The sequence below is a fragment of the Akebia trifoliata genome, chromosome 12, assembly GCF_017979445.1.
Source record: "Akebia trifoliata isolate Shusen 1 chromosome 12, ASM1797944v1, whole genome shotgun sequence".
NCBI classification, from domain to species: domain Eukaryota; kingdom Viridiplantae; phylum Streptophyta; class Magnoliopsida; order Ranunculales; family Lardizabalaceae; genus Akebia; species Akebia trifoliata.
Genome location: NC_141386.1, coordinates 5,366,306 through 5,386,973, shown reverse-complemented (window position 1 = coordinate 5,386,973; position 20,668 = coordinate 5,366,306). Strand labels below are relative to the sequence as shown.

The 20,668-nt window shown below is 34.9% G+C and overlaps 2 protein-coding genes across 2 annotated transcripts; both read right to left on the bottom strand.

Moving 5' to 3' along the window:
• Positions 1 to 4,827: 4,827 nt before the first annotated feature.
• On the bottom strand, positions 4,828 to 9,014 carry LOC147388759 (putative inactive nicotinamidase At3g16190). The gene is made up of 5 exons (XM_086419376.1): positions 8,882 to 9,014; positions 8,668 to 8,781; positions 6,332 to 6,566; positions 6,129 to 6,245; positions 4,828 to 5,079 (listed from the first exon to the last, which is right to left on the bottom strand). Exons 1-5 carry the CDS (start codon positions 8,939 to 8,941, stop codon positions 5,006 to 5,008), a joined length of 600 nt encoding a protein of 199 aa, XP_086275502.1. The 5' UTR covers positions 8,942 to 9,014; the 3' UTR covers positions 4,828 to 5,005.
• Positions 9,015 to 16,136: 7,122 nt separating this feature from the next.
• Positions 16,137 to 20,421, bottom strand: LOC147388758 (putative inactive nicotinamidase At3g16190). The gene is made up of 5 exons (XM_086419960.1): positions 20,308 to 20,421; positions 20,094 to 20,207; positions 17,726 to 17,960; positions 17,524 to 17,640; positions 16,137 to 16,480 (listed from the first exon to the last, which is right to left on the bottom strand). Exons 1-5 carry the CDS (start codon positions 20,365 to 20,367, stop codon positions 16,407 to 16,409), a joined length of 600 nt encoding a protein of 199 aa, XP_086276086.1. The 5' UTR covers positions 20,368 to 20,421; the 3' UTR covers positions 16,137 to 16,406.
• Between the last annotated feature and the right edge of the window lie 247 nt (positions 20,422 to 20,668).

Here is a 20,668-nt window from a genome sequence, read left to right as displayed (position 1 = left end):
TAGATAATAGGATTTTTTTTTATTTATTAAAAAATATTGTCTATCTTAATATGTACCTAACAACTATCTGATATGCATCAAGTATTTGTAAGGTTGGTTCTTGTTCCAAGGATCTTATATTCATAATCAAATTCGTTCAAAATTGGGACAATGTTTTATTTAGATTTTGATTCTAGATGTCTATTGATCACACGATTATGAATCAACATATTCATTAAGCAATTCACGCGTAAAGTATAAAGTAAAAAAAAAAAAATTTGTGGTGGAACTTTATTCACAATGAAACTCTCTTTGAATCACTATGGAATAAAATTTGAAAATCATTTCTATTTAAATCAAATTTTTTTTTTTTTCAATTGCAGCAAAGGACCTTATACTTGGAATCAAAACCGTTCAGAATTGTGATAATATTTTATTTAACTTCCCATTCTAAGTGTATGTGGAACCAAATTGAAATTGACCTATTGATACCCCAACTTCTAGGGTTCATGGCTTAGGTTAGATTTATTTTTTTTAAAATCCAAAAAATATATATATAATTGGACATGCATTGAAATCTCAAATATAAACATAGTGATTTTCATATTTGTCATCGTGGTGTTCTCCAAAAAGTCGAAAAAACGTTACAAGGTATGCTTTTGACTTGAGATTGAAGATGAATTGATTTTTAGAAGAAAAACCAAGATGAAGATGAAGGCAGTGAGGTCATTTTTATTGGTCTCTCAGGAAAGAAGAAGATCAAGGGGTATGTCATCACTTTGAAAACAAAAATTTGAAGGGGCATGTCTAAATGACCCAATTAATAAAACACAGCTGTAGCAGTCTACTTTTCTGCCGCTGAGACTTGGTCACGAAGATGGTGAGAGGGGTAAGATGGTAACTTCAAGCTTTGAAATTTAGCGGCAAAGCGAACGGTGCGATGCAGTGGGACCAGTGCCGCCCCAGCCGGCTTGCCCTGACCTTACGTTCGTATTTTTCGCAGATGTCCAAACTTAACCTTGACCAGCATACATTCTTCTTCTCACTAGCTCTTGCTTTAATAATATTGTGACACGTGGAATTCTAGATTGAACAATTATGCGACATGTGGCATTCTTGATAAAGAAGTGGATTTTTTTACCATATAAGAATATAAATAAAATAATTTTAAAATAACAAAGAAGTAAATAAAATAATTATAATTTTAAGATTGTTTGACAAACTTTATCGATTTAACTCTCAACGATTTACTCCCTCTAATCATGTGTTTGAAATGGGGTGACCTTTTGATTTATCTTATTAGAAATTTAAGTAGGATTGTGTCTGTTACTGTAGGGACTAATCTCATCCCAAAAGGGTGTGTGAAATCTCTGTAATATCGTAATTTTTTTTCCCTCAACGATTCTAACTTATCAAACGATTGAGATCAAAGTGGACGCCCAGTTTGGGACCCACTTACACCACCAAAACAATCGTAGTTTGAAACTTGAGATATCAACTTGTCCAATGAATTGATTCAAGTCAATATTCACGACTCAACTCAGATGATCTAAATAAATATATATTAAATTATAAATATTTTAAAATAAACAAATACATTTAGGTTTTTTGTTTTTCAAAGTACAACATAGTTGTGCTTTTAATCTGACTCGGTGCATTTTTAAGTATAACTTGGTTGATTTGATGAGCTGATTCAACGAGTTATTTCAATCAAGTTTTGAGGTTGACTCATCTCAATTGAGTCAATTCAACTCCGCCAAGTTGACCAAAAGAGTTTTGAAACTATAAATCAAACATGTAATTTATCCTCCAAACATGGTTTTAAATCTCGTCCGAGATCAAGACGACTCATCCGATATGTCTAGGTATTATCCACCAACGAGACAGATAGACAAGTCAACCATATCAGATGAGATTTAAAATCATGGTTCATTTTTCTAATTGTTGAACGAGACAACTCAAACGTATCGAAAAATTAGTTCAAGACGACTCGATCTTGATCATGGACGAGACGACACGTCAAAACTAGTTTGAATAAGTGAATGATCAAACTTACACATGTAAGGCAAAGTCTCTAATCTAACCGTATCAATGTATTTATAGGACTGACTCCACATGTTTGCCATGTGTCTGATTGAAGAGAAGAAACAAAGAACAAAGAGAGGTGATTTCGAATCTTCTCCCAATTATTTTATTTGCTTATATGAATTCCAGTCTGTAATCTATATTAATAGCTTGAGCTTTGAAGTTTGAATCCGAAAACAACATAATAATATTAATTAGGGTAATTTAGACATACCCCTACTGGCTTAGACGAATATATGAGATACCCTCTATTTTCAAATTGATAATATACCCCCTTGGCATGGTCTTCCACAGATGACTAATACAAAATGACAAAAATGCCCTCATTTCCCGCTAAAGCTCCTGATTTTTCTCCTCTCTCGAGCTTGAGAAGCTCTTTTTTGCCATTGTTACCACAAACTGTGATCCCATATGTCTAATCTCTTTATTCATCCTAAACCCATGTCTTTGAGTTTGATTTTAAGAGTTTGAAAGTGTCCCCAACAAAAAAAATCTCTTTGTTCAATCTATTTGTGCTCGAGTCCTATCATACTCATCTCCATTTCATACTCTTATGTTCTCTTTTTAGAGGGGTCATTGTTTGTTTTTTCTTGAAAAAAAATGATTTTGAAGCAATGGGTTCTGGGTACAAAATCTCAATCCATTCTGTTTTGCCTCCTTGTAGAAAACTTGGTTTTTTCTTAAACAGAACTGGTCCTAACATAAGTAAGTTGCTTGGATAGGCCCCCAAAACTTCATTATTTTGCCACAAATCCCAACTTTGTTCAAGCATTAATATATTACTGTACTTTGTTCAAGCAGAGATAATGTGCTTCCACACTATTTCACAACTATAAAATAAACTTGATACAAGGAGAGAGAAGAGAACTGGCCTGGTTGAAGTACTGAGGCTTAGATCAAGTGCCACAGCTGCACCAGTCCTGCAATGTTGGTGTCTTGACTCCAATGTTTCTCATATCGAAATTATTGGCCGGTCAGGATTAGAAACCTCATGTTAAGTATACTCAGCACTAAAGAATCTAAGAAATCGAAATTTTCAAATGCAAATATTTTAATCATAAGCAAAGACATAAAAATGAGAACCATAAATAATGAACAGTCAAAACGTGAAAATCAGTTAATTGTTTGACAAACTTTATCGATTTAACTCTCAATGATTTACTTCCTCAAATCGTGTGTTTGAAATGGGGTAACCTTTTGATTTATCTTATTAGAAATTTCAGTAAGATTGGGGTCTGTTACTATAGGGACTAATCTCATCCCAGAAAGGTGTGTGAAATCTCTATAATATTGTAAAAAAAATTTTATCAATGATTCTAACTTATCAAACGATTGAGATCAAAGTGGACACACGATTTGGGACCCACTTACACCACCAAAACAATCGTAGTCTGAAACTTGAGATATCAACTTGTCCAATGAATTTATTCAAGTCAAAATTCACGACTCAACTCAGATGAATTAAATAAATATATATTAAATTATAAATATTTTAAAATAAATAAAAATATTTAGGTTTTTGTTTTCCAAAATATAACATGGTCGAATAACTTAGTCGTGTTTTTAATCTGATTCGGTGCATTTTTAAGCTATAACTTGGTTGATTTGATGAGCTGATTCATCGAGTTTTGAGATTGACTCATCTCAATTAAGTCAATTCAACTCGGCCAAGTTGACCAGAAGAGTTTTAAAACTATAAATCAAATGCATAATTTACCATCCACACATGGTTTTAAATCTCGTCTGAGACCGAGATGGCTCGTCCGATATGTCTAGGTATTGCCCACCAACGAGACAGATAAATAAGTCAACTGTATCAGATGAGATTTAAAATCATAGTCCATTTTTTTTATTGTTGAACGAGACAACTCAAACGTATTGGAAAACTCATTCGAGATGACTCAGTCTCGTTCATGGACGAGACTAGGCGTCAAAACTAGTTTAAATAAGTGAATGATCAAACTTGCTATGTAAGGCAAAGTCTCTACTCTAACCGTATTGATGTGTTTATAGGGACCGAGTCCCCATGTTTGCCATATGTCGGATTGCACAGAAAAAAGGAAAAACAAAAAAAAAAAACAAGAGACGTGATTTTGAATCCTCTCCCAATTATTTTATTTGCTTATAGGAATTCCAATCTGTAATCTATATTTACAGCTTGAGCTTTGAAGTTGAATCCATAGGAATTCCAATCTGTAATCTATATTTACAGCTTGAGCTTTGAAGTTGAATCCAAAAACAGCATAATAATATTAATTAGGGTAATTTAGACATACCCTTACTGGCTTAGACGAATGTATGAGATACCCTGTACTTTCAAATTGATAATATACCCCCTTGGCATGGTCTTCCACAGGTGACCAATACAAAATGACATAAATGTCCTCGTACTCTCACAAAAACTCCTGAGAAGCTCTTTTTTGCCATTGTTACCACAAACCGTGATCCCATATGGCTAATCTCTTTATTCATCCCAAACCCATGTCTTTGAGTTTGATTTTAAGAGTTTGAAAGTGTCCCCAACAAAATAAATCTCTTTGTTCAATCTATTTGTGCTTGAGTTCTATCATACTCATCCCCATTTCATACTCTTATGTTCTCTTTGTAGAGGGATCATTGTTTTTTTTTTTTTTCTTAAAAAAAAGGGATTTTGAAGCAATGGGTTCTGGGTACAAAATCTCAATCCATTCTGTTTTGCCTCCTTGTAGAAAACTCGGCTTTTTCTTAAACAGAACTGGTCCTAACATAAGTAAGTTGCTTGCATAGGCCCCCAAAACTTCATTATTGTGCCACAAATCCCAACTTTGTTCAAGCATTAATATATTACTGTACTTTGTTCAAGCAGAGATAATATGCTTCCACACTATTTCAAAACTATAAAATAAACTTGATACATGGAGAGAGAAGAGAACTGGCCTGGTTGAAGTAACTGAGGCTTAGATTAAGTGCCACAGCTGCACCACTCCTGCAATGTTGGTGTCTTGACTCCAATGTTTCTCATATCGAAAATATTGGCTGGTCAGGATTAGAAACCTCATGTTAAGTATACTCAGCACTAAAGAATCTACGAAATCAAAATTTTCAAATGCAAATATTTTCATCATGGGCGAAGACATAAAAATGAGAACCATAAATAATGAACAATCAAAACGTGAAAATCAGTTAATTGTATGTGGTTCTACAAATTCCAACAATGATGATGATTGTGTAGGATGTTTGCAACTGTAATTAGAACTTGTTTACAAAAAGAAACCATCTGATCATGTGTATATGAATTCAGACAAATATGGGTTAATATGTTACAATAAGCCTTTAGTTCAGTGGTCAAGAAAAAACAGAAACAGGTGCTTAAGTTCAATCAGGAAGTATGCAGAGAAGGGAAGAAGTGCACAAGCTTTGTATTTTCCTTTTTCTGCAAAGTTTGCCAAGAGAGCATTGGCAAATAGAGAAACCAGGGCGGGCCAAACCCAAACCCAAACGCAATGGGTTCAACCCGACCTTTGTTTAGGTTTGGGCACAGTTAGCAATGGTTCGGGCATAGATGTCGGGTTGCCCAAACCAAAACTTAATATTGTTATAATTTGAAAATATTTTTAAATATATTTGTTTCTTTTTCATTCACAATTCACATTTGGAACTTTTGACAATCATCATCATCTTTTTTCTTTACATTTGCTTATAATTTCATTTATGTGAACTTTGAAATATTTTTAGAAAAAATAATTTTATATTTTTTTACATATCACTTACCTTTACCTTAAAATCGATAATAGACAATGTAGAGCCTCGCAGAACCTCCACCAAAATTGAATTTGTGGATTAAAATTACTATGAAATTTCAGATATTGGAGGATATTGTGTACTAAATGTGAAAGGAACAACATTGATATTTACCCATATTAACAAGAGAAATTAATCACCATAAAGTTAATTATCTAATATACAAAGCTGTCTAATTTTATCTCGGCATAGTAAAACCCTTTGACATGGACCCAATGCACATAAAAATTATAATGTAAATTGGGTTTCAGAAGAAAAGTTCAATGAGTTCAAAAGGCACATACCAAAGTGTACTTCAGGTGTTGCAGCAGCTGTGGCATCAACAATGACCGTAACAGATTGGTAGTCCAATGCTACTGCATCAAAGACAGTCTGCCTTATACAGTTTGGGGTCTGAACTCCTAAAAAGAGGAAGAAAAAAAAAATTAAGCCATTTGCACACAACAACTAAAAAAATGGGTCTCGATAATATTGGACTTTGACTTACCAATAACAACTAACCTATTGATCCCAACACCTTGAAGAAATGAATGAAGATGTGTTGAGAAGAATGCACTAAAACGTGTCTTCACTAACTTATAATCCCCTTCATTGATCACAAGGCCATCAACCAGCTCTGCACCCTCACTTCCCTTACTTGTTGGTCCAGGCTTTCCCCTACTGTACAGGTGTCGACGGAAGAGTTCAACATCTCTTCCTAGTGGGTCATGCTCACGAACAACCTACATTCCACTCTTCCGTGCTCATAATCAATATGAAGTGCACAACACCAAATTGGTATGAATTTCACCTTTGTAATAGACAACAAACATTATCATGTTGAGTAATGCCATAAAGAGCATTATGGATTGTTAGAACCTAGAACTGGTGCCTTTACATAGTTATAACAGTATTCAATCATACCCCATTTCATCATATATATCGAGAAGAGACTCCTAACGGTACTACTTCTATAGAAAATAAACCTGTAAATCATATGATATGGCATTTTAAAAATATGAAGAAATTGTTTATCAAAAAAAAATTTTTTGATGAAATTACTTTTTGTGAGAGAGAGAGAGAGATGCAGCTAGAATTATGATGTTTGCATCGTCATTACCCAAACAATATTACACATTGTTGCAGGGTGTTGACAAGGTAGATAAGGTCATACTACATTAAGAGTAACTCTGGCTTCCACTTAAACCAAGTCTATGGCTATTTGGTTGTCATGCCCCCAAAGAATCGAAGGAGAAAGAAAGATAATGTTTGAGGACTAGAGACAAGAAGATTAGAGACAGGGAAAGACAGACAAAGACAAACATTGCGGTGTTTACTCTTAGGAGGAAGATGTTCCATCACTCTCTTTTTGGCTAAGAGGTCACGTATTCACAGGAGGGGGTCCCTCCTCTTTGTTTATAATCAAACTCAGGCAGGTTAGGTAGGTAATTTCACAATCAATTGATAGACTAAAAGGGGATTTACACTCTGTAGAGTTAGTCAGTATTCCACCCAAATATGTTGGGCACATATCTATCCCATTGGAGCAGTGGAATACTATGTGTCACCTTACTCTTCTATGATGCCTTTACCAACTTATCTGGCCTTTTGCTAAACATGAGGACAAGTCTTAGCAGTTAAGTAGGAGGCACCATGCCAGAGCCTTCTTTGGCCCATCAAACTTTTTACGTTAATTAGTAACCCCTAATCTGGTGGAGTCCATAGGTGGTGACCAGATTAGAAATGGTGACTCCCTGACCTTGATATCATCAAGTGTTAGATGACGCCTGAGAAATGGTAACCCATTAAAGCTGCCTCAATTTTCTTGATATCACCATGCTTTGGATGGTGCTTTGCAAGCCTTGATATTGTAAGGCACCAAATGGTGCCTCAACAAAATGACTCATAAGCCTCGATATCATTAGGTGTGGAATGGTGCCTCACAAGGACATGTAGACCTGGAAAAAACTTTGAAGCGGCCATCCCGCTTCAAAATTTCATAGAACCCTCCTTTGAATCACGCATGACATTTTCAAGGAGGTGTCCCAAATATTAACAAAAAAGTAGGGATATGAAATAAATACAAAAAGCCACGTGTCTTGTTACGTGGAGGGTTCCTCCAAAAGTTTGAAGAAAAGTCAGACACTGTAGATCTTTAGGTCTTCCTAGGCCTTGGGATCATCAGGCACTACATGGTGCCTCGACAAAATTTCTTCATAGACTTTGATATCATCAGGTGCTAGAAGGGTGAATCCCTTTGTAATATTTTGATTGTGAGCAAAGGAGATTGATTACCTCCGACCACGTAACACAAAAAAGGGTGTGCCTCGTAAAACTCCGTATTCATGTGTTTTCTATGTTATTTTGCATTGTGTTTCTCTCTATTTCTTATGGTTCTTTCACAATACTTTTAAATCTCGTCCGAGACTGAGACGACTCGCCCAAGTCGTCTTGGTCTCGTTCAGTAACCATACGGGTATACATTGTGTCTCAACATTCACATCATCTCGCGAGATAAATGAGATGTCTTGGACGATATTTTGAAAATCCCGGTCGAGTCAACTGGGATTTTGGAGATTTTGATTAAAATAAAATAAAAAATTAATTTTTTTTTAAATATTTATTATTTGACTAAATATTTTCTAATCTATCTAATTTTATTAAAATATTTTAATTTAAATATATGTAAATCAATTAGTATAAACCGAGTTAAATGGATTGTCTCGTCCATGGAAGAGACGAGACGTCAAACCGAGTTTTGAAACCATGCTATAAACTCAATTACACAATTAATTAAAGACTTTTTGCAACTGAAGAATGAGTGATTGAGTGAGAGTTTGATACCCAAATTACAAAGATGCCACGCTTTCTTGCAATTTCGATGGCCTTTATAACTGAAGGAACAATTGCTTCCCCACCAGCAACCCACATAGGACTTCCTGGGACTATAAAGTCTTTCTGAAACAAAATCAATTTAATAGAAACCCAAATCAGTCAAAGATTACGATTAAAACCCTAAATTAGATTTCTTCCAAAATAAAATAGGAGCGGAGAGGACCTGCATGTCTATGACGAGAAGAGCAGTCTTCTTCCAATTATCTGTTTCCATTTCCGCCATGTGAGAGAGTGTTCACAGTTCACAGTTCACAGGCACTACTTAGAGTCTTCTTCCTAGATATGCGTTTTATTTATCATTTTGAGATACCCCTCTATGCTTTAAAATTTATGATATGCTCCCTTAACCTTGGTCTTCTCTAAACTATTAATAAAAATGACCTAAATACCCTCTTCTTCAGCGTCAAGAAAAAAAACAAGATTTTTGAAGAAATATCAAATAATGGAATTTTTGGTTAAAAAAATAAGGGTTTTCTAAAAAGTTAAAGTGAGGTTGAAAACAATGAATTAAGACGAGATTAAATAAATTAAAAATAATATATCTTAATGTTAAAGAATTTTTCGTAAAAGTGAGAAGTCAAAAGTCCAAATACCCAACCTAGAAAAGCTAAGGATCATTGCTACACTTTGGGGCTGCATAAGGAAAAGAGCAATCAAAGCCCCTATACCTGAGTCAAGGATAGGATTAACACCCCTGTAAACATCAACCTCGAAAAGACTAAATGCGTCCTTATGGCAAGAGCCCCTTTATTTCCTCTGGACTCGACCTTGTGCATTTGTAGTTGTGGGCCAATTTTCAGCAGATACCATGGTTGGGTTGTGATACCTTGCTGGCCCTGAGTGTCGCATAGAGACAATGTCTAGGTTGTTATATCTGGTCTGATTGTTCCCTCCCTTGCATGTACTGGTTGTTCCCCTCCCAAACTACGAAACTGGCTAGTACACATCACAATTGACCTGTCGAAGTGTGTATGTGAGGACCTTGTCCTCACTGGCTCCAGGATATGTAGCTTACGCTTGCTTCTGGATTCAACTCAATGAATTGCCACTGAATGAACATAAGCAAACTCTAACCAAGAATTCCATACGGAAGTTTGATTACTCCCAGGCACAACATGTGCAAGCTCGGTTGATTTATCCAAACGCTGTCACGAGATTTGTTGCAATTTTTTAGGGGGTCTATGAGTGATTTTGGGTTACAAAAGGTAAGGGCGACATATGCCAAAGGGCCGGACCGACCAACTCAATAGTCTAGCCTAAGGAGGATTAAGAGATACTTCTCTCAGCGAATAGTCTCAATGAAGCATTTCCTTATTTGAGGTTAAGCTCTTTAACCGTGAATTCTTCTATTGAGTTATTAGTGGGCTAGGCAGTCCAATTTGCAAGAGTCAATTATGAGGTTTATGTACAAAGTGAATCAATTAAATCAACAGATTCAAAGTCAACTCAATAGACTTCTGAAACGAGCTCAGATGCATTTACTGAACGTTCGGCTTCAGAATCAACAACTGAATCAACTGCTTAACTGACGGAAACTAGATCTAGATCAACTGATGATTCAACTGAAGTATCTGGATCTGGCCCTGACTCCACTCCACTAGAAAGGAGTCGGCTTTGAAGCCCTACGCTTAGCTTAGTGGGTAGTGGGTGGTGTAAAAAGGAGTACCAGTCAAGCATACAGATTCAAAGCCTCATTTGTTCATTTCAAGAGACTGCTTCAACACGATCGATTGAGGAAAAGAGGTTTGAGTTCGACTAAAAGTGGGCTTCAAAGCCATAATCAAACTCGTAAGCAACAAAATCAATTGAATCCGCTGAAGCTGATGCTGAAACTTTATCCACTGTTGAAACTCGATAAATTGAATCAACAAATTCCATAATGGCTGCCAACTTTTCTGCTTCTTATTCCACTAGCTCAAATTATGAAACTAACTCTGTTATACACCTCAAGTCCCTTTCGGAACTAAATCCACCGATTTCATCTCCTCAACAAGCAACAAGATGTAATCCTCTCTCTATCTTTCTCTCTCTCTCTATGTCTAGCAGATGTCCTAGCAGGCATGGAAAAGGAAACATGGATAATTAAATAGATCATCCGCTCCAACAGACCACAAAAACCAAGCTGAAAAACTATAGGCGTAGGTTTTGAAACCCCTTATTTTAATAGGGTTGCTGATTACGAAAACAAGACATTTATTTTTAAGCTATGACTTTTTAGCCTCTATTTGCTCCCTATTCTGCCTGCTCAACTAAGAGTGGGTTGCCTTAGATGGGTTTATTACTTATGATGTTAAATATGAAATGTTTGGAGGTATGAATGAGTTTGATAATAGTAGATCTATAATGACTTAGATGACGAGTTACTCGATTCTGTTGAAAAAGAAGAAAATGCCCAGATAAGAATGGCATGTGATATGAGTAGACGATCTTTACAAAAGATAATCATCGAAGAAGACATTCAGTTTTAAAGATCCCTAGTAGTTCTAAAAGTGGGGGTAGAGAACTTGACATTTCATCTATAACAACAAAGAAAAGTGAAGGATTATTCTGAACTTTCAGTGTTAGGAATGGTCATGAATTGCGAAAGATAAAGAGAGAATTTAAAAATACCAAACAAGAATTAAGACGGGCAGAAAAAGATGTACATGATATTTCGAAAAGAAGATTGGATCCTTACTTGTATATGTCAAAAGAAACCACATAGAAAAAATTAAAAGGATCATCGAGTGGGAAAAAAATTATTAAACAAGGTTGGTCGAGCAATTATAAAATTTTCTCTTTAACTCAATCCCATTTCATGCAGTCAAAAATCCATATTTTCAAATTATGGTAGATCCTATTGTAGAGGCAAGGAATGACATTACGGGTCCTACACCATATTACATTAGAGGAAAATATTTGGATATGGAAGTAGATGAGTTAAGAGATTATATCGGATTCCTTTAAAAGAAATGACTAATTTATTGTTGTATTGTGATGTGTGATGGGTGGACATAAAAAAAATAGGATGTCCATCAACAATTTCATAGTATATTCTGATAGAATATGATATTTTACAAATCAATCAAGGCAATTAAAATTACTAAAACATCAAAGTACTTACTTGGATTGATGGAGAAAGTAGTAGATGAAATCGATGAAAATAATGTTATTTAGATTGTAACAGACAATGAAGCACCATACTAGGCTGTAGATTTGGATTTAATGTTAAAAACACTTAATCTGTATTGGACACTTTGTGCTACACATACCATCAACTTAATTTTGGAGGACATGGGAAAATTATCGTTATTTACTTGGTTATTTCAAATGGTCAACAAATAACAATATTCATATACAATAGTAACAAATTTGTAAGTTTGATGAGAACATTTACTAAGGGACATAAATTACTACGTCCTAGGGTTACACAGTTTGTTACGCAATATATTGCTTTCAAAAATCTTAGTCGACATCAATCGATTTTGAAAATCATGTTTGTCTTTGATGAATGGTTACGAATGGGACTTATGAAGGATAGGAAGAAAAAAGAGTTACCAAGCAAGGTTTCAGATTTGATTATACAACGTGAATTCTGGGAGAAGGTAGAAGAGGTCTGTAAGGTCATAAAACCTTTGGTTAAACTTTTGAAAATTGTTGACCAAGATAAAAAGCCCATTATGACTATAATTTATGAGGGCATAAGAAGAGTCAAACAATCAATAATACACTCAATAAAATTTCATTGATCGTATATCCAACTGATTGACAAGAAGTAATCAAATCATCTTAAATCAGATCTTCATATGACTGGTAATAATTATGTGTTTTTAATATAGTTTAAATATTAATATTTTACTAACATTGTGATATTAAGAAAATTGATATCAACATTTATTATAGTGTACTATTTAAATCCCAGTTTCAGTATGATAACTTCTTAATGAAAAGTAATAAATTTTTTCAAAAAACGAAAATGGTTATAAAAAAGTTGAAATCATATATGATTAATCAAGGGAAGACGATAGACTAGGTATCAATACATACTATTATCAGATAATTCAAAGTTATTTTGAAAATTTTATATTTATAATTTAATCATAGTATATAATTTTTTTTATCGTTTTTGAATCATTTGTTTGCATTTTAAATAGGTTAAATTGTTTATTGATGCGACAGGGGAATTCGGTGATACTCTAACTAAAAACATGAATAAACTTTTTTACCAAGTAATATATAACTAATATTAATAATTTATACAATAACAAATACTAAAGTATTTAACATTTTTCTTTTTCTTCTTATCAACTGATTGGTGGTATAATTATGGTCATGATGCACTCGACCTCAGAAATATAATGATTAAAGTCTTGAGTCAGATTTGCTCATTTTTAGGTTATAAAAGAAATTGGAGTATCTTTGTTCTAATCCACACTTGTCCTCTTAATAAATTCAAAATGGAAAAGTTAGGAAACTTGGTGTTCGCATATTATAAGATTACGAGTTCACAATATCATGGATCGTAAATCAGAAGATAGTTATTACAATCCTATTGATATAGATTTCATATTTGAGTACAATGACATATTAGACTAGTGGTTGAAAAAGACAGAAAATCCTTTGATGGATAATAATGACTTGTTTTAATTAGATAAAGAGATTGGTACTCAACCCGAGAGAGATACGAGTAGATCTCCACCTCCGAATGGTGGTAATAATGATGATGGAGGTGGTGAAGAGACACAAAAATAGAACATGGAATGCTAGTGAACCTGATAACGTGATCACGACACAATGTACCGACCATGGTGCTAGGTTATTTGATGAGAGACGTGAGAGATTTACTAGATTGACAAAGTTTCGTATTGATGATGATGATAAAATTCAGACTCAATATTATGGTGGTGGTAATAGAGGTTATGATCATTATGAATACCCCCAAGAGACATGTATAAACAAAAATGACATATCCAATAATTATGGTGTTAAGTTTTGACATGGTAGTTCTTATTATGGTTATGACGAACCTACTGATTTGTATAGATACGAACATTCTTATTCATACCATGGACAAACAAGCTCAAGTTATGAGCAAGGGGATCATAGTCATATCAACACGAGCGACGCCACAACTATCATCTTTACTTCTTTTTTCTTCCCTGAAGAATATCGTTTTCATCCGCACTACGAGGAACAAGAACAGTAGTTGATTTAAAATTACTTTATGTTATTGTATTTTGTATATGTGATTTTAATTTATTATCAAATATATCTAATTAATTAATTTTTTATTTACTTTTTTATTCAATTTTTTTTTATAGGCAAGTAAGTTACATGCTCTACTGGACATCAGTGCAAACTTCAACTCATGTCATTGTGGCGCTTCGCTTCCATGATTTCTATTTTTACAAGTCTTTTCTAATTAATGTTTGTCCTAAATTTGAATTAGGTTAAACTCAAACTAAGTGTTACATTAGTATTTAATTTATTTTTGCATGTATGAACCTACTCGTTATCATGCATTTGCATTTTATCGACTTATAATTAGTGCTTTGATTGATTCCTAACGACTTATTGTTTTCTTATGTTTACATAGAACTCTAGAATGATTCATTTGAAAGTGTGGTGGTGCCTGTGTGTTATTTCAAGAAAGTTCAAATAGATCGGTGTTCTAGCATAAATTATTTGATGGTAGTACTTTGATATTTGTGATGATAAGTTTGGAGCTCTTTAAATGTTGTGTTTGTAAAACAAGTTTGATGCATTTTTACAATAAAAATGAAACATACGTAACAATGTAAGTATTTAATTTATTTATTTTGATAGGTATTGTAGACACCCAAATTTGACCGGGCCCTCGACGCAAAATGCCCGAAAAGATAGTAAAAAACGGATTAGACCCTCAAAGGCCATACCTCCAAAAGCCCTCTATTTCTTTCAATAAATGGCCTAAGGCTTCCCACGTGGCCCATAGATCCCAATTCCTCATTACCCTTATACACTCATCAACTCAATCCAACATAAGTCCAAACCCATTTTTTATTATACCCATTACCTAAGCCCACTCAACTCAATCCCCAAACCCATTCTTATTCTACCCATTACCTAAGCCCATTCAACTCAAATCCATGCATATTCGACCCACAACCTAAGCCCAATCCAACAATATACCTACCCAACACTCTACCCAAGCCTAACTCATTACCCAAGCCCAATTCTCAACCCAACCCAACATCACAACCAATCACCACAATCATCAAGGTGAGACACATGTCACCACTCCAACTCACCTCCCTCATCCACAATATATCCCATCACATTTTCTCTAAAAAAAATCCAATCTACCCACACCCCTAACATATACCTCTCCCTAATCTACCCTCATCATTCCCTACAAAATACACATCTACAATCTAAACCCACACCCCTCCTCTCAAATCAAACACTCATACTCTCCCATCAATTCATCTCAACCCTTCATTTCTACCCATTTTAACATATGGCATCATCTCCCACACCCTCCTAAAATATCATCAACCACCCTCTTACACCTCTCGTTCTCTCAAATCCAAACACTACTCCCCAAACACTCAACCCATCCATCACTCTCTTACACCCATCCTCACCATTTATTATCCTTCACCTAACACTCAACCCAAATGGGTTGAAAGATCCAACCCATTTAGGTTATAAAACAACCCATTTAACATTTTTACACAAATACCCTCCAAACACTTCTAATTTACCCCTACCTTTCTCATAAATCCCACACCATTCTACCTTTTCTCCTCATTTCACCCAATTTTACCCTTAAAAACAAATCCCAAACTCTATAAAACCCCTCATCATTCTCAACTTTCACTACCTAATGAAAATTTGAGAAAAATACTCTCTAAAAAAAAAACTCTCAACTCACCTCCATTACCCTCAACTCTCAACTCTCAACTTCTATATTAATAGCTTGAGCTTTGAAGTTTGAATCCGAAAACAACATAATAATATTAATTAGGGTAATTTAGACATACCCCTACCGGTTTAGACGAATATATGAGATACCCTCTATTTTCAAATTGATAATATACCCTCCTTGGCATGGTCTTCCACAGGTGACTAATACAAAATGACAAAAATGCCCTCATTTCTCGCTAAAGCTCCTGATTTTTCTCCCCACTCGAGCTTGAGAAGCTCTTTTTTGCCATTGTTACCACAAACTGTGATTCCATATGTCTAATCTCTTTATTCATCCCAAACCCATGTCTTTGAGTTTGATTTTAAGAGTTTGAAAGTGTCCTCAACAAAAAAAATCTCTTTGTTCAATCTATTTGTGCTCGAGTCCTATCATACTCATCTCCATTTCATACTCTTATGTTCTCTTTTCAGAGGGGTCATTGTTTTTTTTTCTTGAAAAAAAAGGATTTTGAAGCAATGGGTTCTGGGTACAAAATCTCAATCCATTCTGTTTTGCCTCCTTGTAGAAAACTTGGTTTTTTCTTAAACAGAACTGGTCCTAACATAAGTAAGTTGCTTGGATAGGCCCCCAAAACTTCATTATTTTGCCACAAATCCCAACTTTGTTCAAAAGCATTAATATATTACTGTACTTTGTTCAAGCAGAGATAATGTGCTTCCACACTATTTCACAGCTATAAAATAAACTTGATACAAGGAGAGAGAAGAGAACTGGCCTGGTTGAAGTACTGAGGCTTAGATCAAGTGCCACAGCTGCACCAGTCCTGCAATGTTGGTGTCTTGACTCCAATGTTTCTCATATCAAAAATATTGGCTGGTCAGGATTAGAAACCTCATGTTAAGTATACTCAGCACTAAAGAATCTAAGAAATCGAAATTTTCAAATGCAAATATTTTAATCATAAGCAAAGACATAAAAATGAGAACCATAAATAATGAACAGTCAAAACGTGAAAATCAGTTAATTGTATGTGGTTCTACAAATTCCAACAATGATGATGATTGTGTAGGATGTTTGCAACTGTAATTAGAACTTGTTTACAAAAAGAAACCATCTGATTATGTGTATATGAATTCAGACAAATATGGGTTAATATGTTACAATAAGCCTTTAGTTCAGTGGTTAAGAAAAAACAGAAACAGGTGCTTAAGTTCAATCAGGAAGTATGTAGAGAAGGAAAGAAGTGCACGAGCTTTGTATTTTCCTTTTTCTGCAAAGTTTGCCTAGAGAGCATTGGCAAATAGAGAAACCAGGGCGGGCCAAACCCAAACCCAATGGGTTCAACCTGACCTTTGTTTAGGTTTGGGCACAGTTAGCAATGGTTCGGGCATAGACGTCGGGTTGCCCAAACCAAAACTTAATATTGTTATAATTTGAAAATATTTTTAAATATATTTGTTCTTTTTCATTCACAATTCACATTTGAAACTTTTGACAATCATCATCATCTTTTTTCTTTACATTTGCTTATAATTTCATTTATGTGAACTTTGACATATTTTTAGAAAAAATAATTTTATATTTTTTTACATATCACTTACCTTTTAGCTTAAAATCGATAATAGACAATGTAGAGCCTTGCAGAATCTCCACCAAAATTGCATTTGTGGATTAAAACTACTATGAAATTTCAGATATTGGAGGATATTGTGTACTAAATGTGAAAGGAACAACATTGATACTTACCCATATTAACAAGAGAAATTAATCACCATAAAGTTAATTATCTAATATACAAAGCTGTCTAATTTTATCTCGGCATAGTAAAACCCTTTGACATGGACCCAATGCAGATAAAAATTATAATGTAAACTGGGTTTCAGAAGAAAAGTTCAATGAGTTCAAAAGGCACATACCAAGGTGTACTTCAGGTGTTGCAGCAGCTGTGGCATCAACAATGACCGTAACAGATTGGTAGTCCAATGCTACTGCATCAAAGACAGTCTGCCTTATACAGTTTGGGGTCTGAACTCCTAAAAAGAGGAAGAAAAAAAAATTAAGCCATTTGCACTCAACAACTAAAAAAATGGGTCTCAATAATATTGGACTTTGACTTACCAACAACAACTAACCTATTGATCCCAACACCTTGAAGAAATGAATGAAGATGTGTTGAGAAGAATGCACTAAAACGTGTCTTCACTAACTTATAATCCCCTTCATTGATCACAAGGCCATCAACCAGCTCTGCACCCTCACTTCCCTTACTTGTTGGTCCGGGCTTTCCTCTACTGTACAGGTGTCGACGGAAGAGTTCAACATCTCTCCCTAGTGGGTCATGCTCACGAACAACCTACATTCCACTCTTCCGTGCTCGTAATCAATATGAAGTGCACAACACCAAATTGGTATGAATTTCACCTTTGTAATAGAAAACAAACATTATCATGTTGAGTAATGCCATGAAGAGCATTATGAATTGTTAGAACCTAGAACTGGTGCCTTTACATTGTTATGACAGTATTCAATCATACCCCATTTCATCATATACATCGAGAAGAGACTCCTAACGGTACTACTTGTATCTTGTAAATCATATGATATGGCATTTTAAAAATATGAAGAAATTGTTTATCAAAAAAAAAAAAAAATGGATGAAATTACTTTTTGTGAGAGAGAGAGAGAGAGAGAGAGGGAGAGAGAAAGATGCAGCTAGAATTACGATGTTTGCATTGTCATTATCCAAACGATATTACGCATTGTTGTAGGGTGTTGACAAGGTAGATAAGGTCATACTACATTAAGAGTAACTCTGGCTTCCACATAAACCAAGTCTATGGCTATTTGGTTGTCATGCCCCCAAAGAATTGAAGGAGAAAGAAAGATAATGTTTGACGACTAGAGACAAGAAGGTTAGAGTGAGGGAAAGACAGACAAAGACAAACATTGCGGTGTTTACTCTTAGGAGGCAGATGTTCCATCCCTCTTTTTGGCTAAGAGGTCACGTATTCACAGGAGGGGATCCCTCCTCTTTGTTTATAATCAAACTGAGGCAGGTTAGGTAGGTAATTTCACAATCAATTGATAGACTAATAGGGGATTTACACTCTGTAGAGTTAGTCGGTATTCCACCCAAATATGTTGGGCACATATCTATCCCATTGTGGCAGTGGAATACTATGTGTTGTTACCTTTCTCTTCTATGATAATTTTCAGGCCTTTTGCTAAACATTAGGACAAGTCTTAGCAGTTAAGTAGGAGGCACCATGCCAGAGCCTTCTTTGATCCATCAAACTTTTTACGTTAATTAGTAACCCCTAATCTGGTGGAGTCCATAGGTGGTGACCAGATTAGAAATGGTGACTCCCCGATCTTGATATCATCGAGTGTTAGATGACGCCTGAGAAATGGTAACCCATTAAAGCTGCCTCAATTTTCTTGATATCACCATTTTTTTGGATGGTGCTTCGCAAGCCTTGATATTGTAAGGCACCAAATAGTGCCTCAACAAAATGACTCACAAGCCTCGATATCATTAGATGTGGAATGATGCCTCACAAGGACCATATTTTGCCTTAGCAAACTTTCCATGTAGACCTGGAAAAAACTTCGAAGCCGCCATCCCGCATCAAAATTTCGATAGAACCCTCTCCTTTGAATTACGCATGACATTTTCAAGGAGGTATCCCAAATATTAACAAAAAAGTAGGGATGCAAAATAAATACAAAAAGCCACATGTCTTGTTACGTGGAGGGTTCCTCCAAAAGTTTGAAGAAAAGTCTGACATTGTAGATCTTTAGGTCTTCCTAGGCCTTGGGATCATCAGGCACTACATGGTGCCTCGACAGAATTTCCTCATAGACTTTGATATCATCAGGTGCTAGAAGGGTGAATCCCTTTGTAATATTTTGATTGTGATAGCAAAGAAGATCGATTACCTCCAACCATGAAACACAAAAAAGGGTGTACCTCGTAAAACTCCATATTCATGTGTTCTATATTATTTTTCATTGTGTTCTCTCTATTTCTTATGGTTCTTTCACAATACTTTTAAATCTAGTCCGAGACCGAGACAACTTGCCCAAGTCATCTCAGTCTCGTTCGGTAACGATAGGGATATACGTTGTGTCTCAACATTCACGTCATCTCGCGAGATAAACGAGATGTCTTGGATGAAAATTTTAAAATCTCGGCCGAGTCAACTGGGATTTTGATTAAAATAATTAATTTTTTTTTCAAAATTTTAAATATTTATTATATGACTACATATTTTCTAATCTATCTAATTTTATTAAAAAAATTATAATTATTTTAATTTAAATATATGTAAATCAATTAGTATAAACCGAGTTAAATGGATTGTCTCGTCCATGGAAGAGACGAGACGTCAAACCGAGTTTTGAAACCATGCTATAAACTCAATTACACAATTAATTAAAGACTTTTTGCAACTGAAGAATGAGTGATTGAGTGAGAATTTGATACCCAAATTACAAAGATGCCACGCTTTCTTGCAATTTCGATGGCCTTTATAACTGAAGGAACAATAGCTTCCCCACCAGCAACCCACATAGGACTTCCTGGGACTATAAAGTCTTTCTGAAACAAAATCAATTTAATAGAAACCCAAATCAGTCAAAGATTACGATTAAAACCCTAAATTAGATTTCTTCCAAAATAAAATAGGAGCGGAGAGGACCTGCATGTCTATGACGAGAAGAGCAGTCTTTTTCCAATTATCTGTTTCCATTTCCGCCATGTGAGAGAGTGTTCACAGTTCACAGTTCACAGGCACTACTTAGGGTCTTCTTCCTAAGTTTTTGAGATACCCCTCTATGCTTTAAAATTTATGATATGCTCCCTTAACCTTGGTCTTCTCTAAATTATTAATAAAAATGACCTAAATACCCTCTTCTTCAGCGTCAAGAAAAAAAACAAGATTTTTGAAGAAATATCAAATAATGGAATTTTTGATTAAAAAAATAAGGGTTTTCTAAAAAGTTAAAGTGAGGTTGAAAACAATGAATTAAGACAAGATTAAATAAATTAAAAATAATATA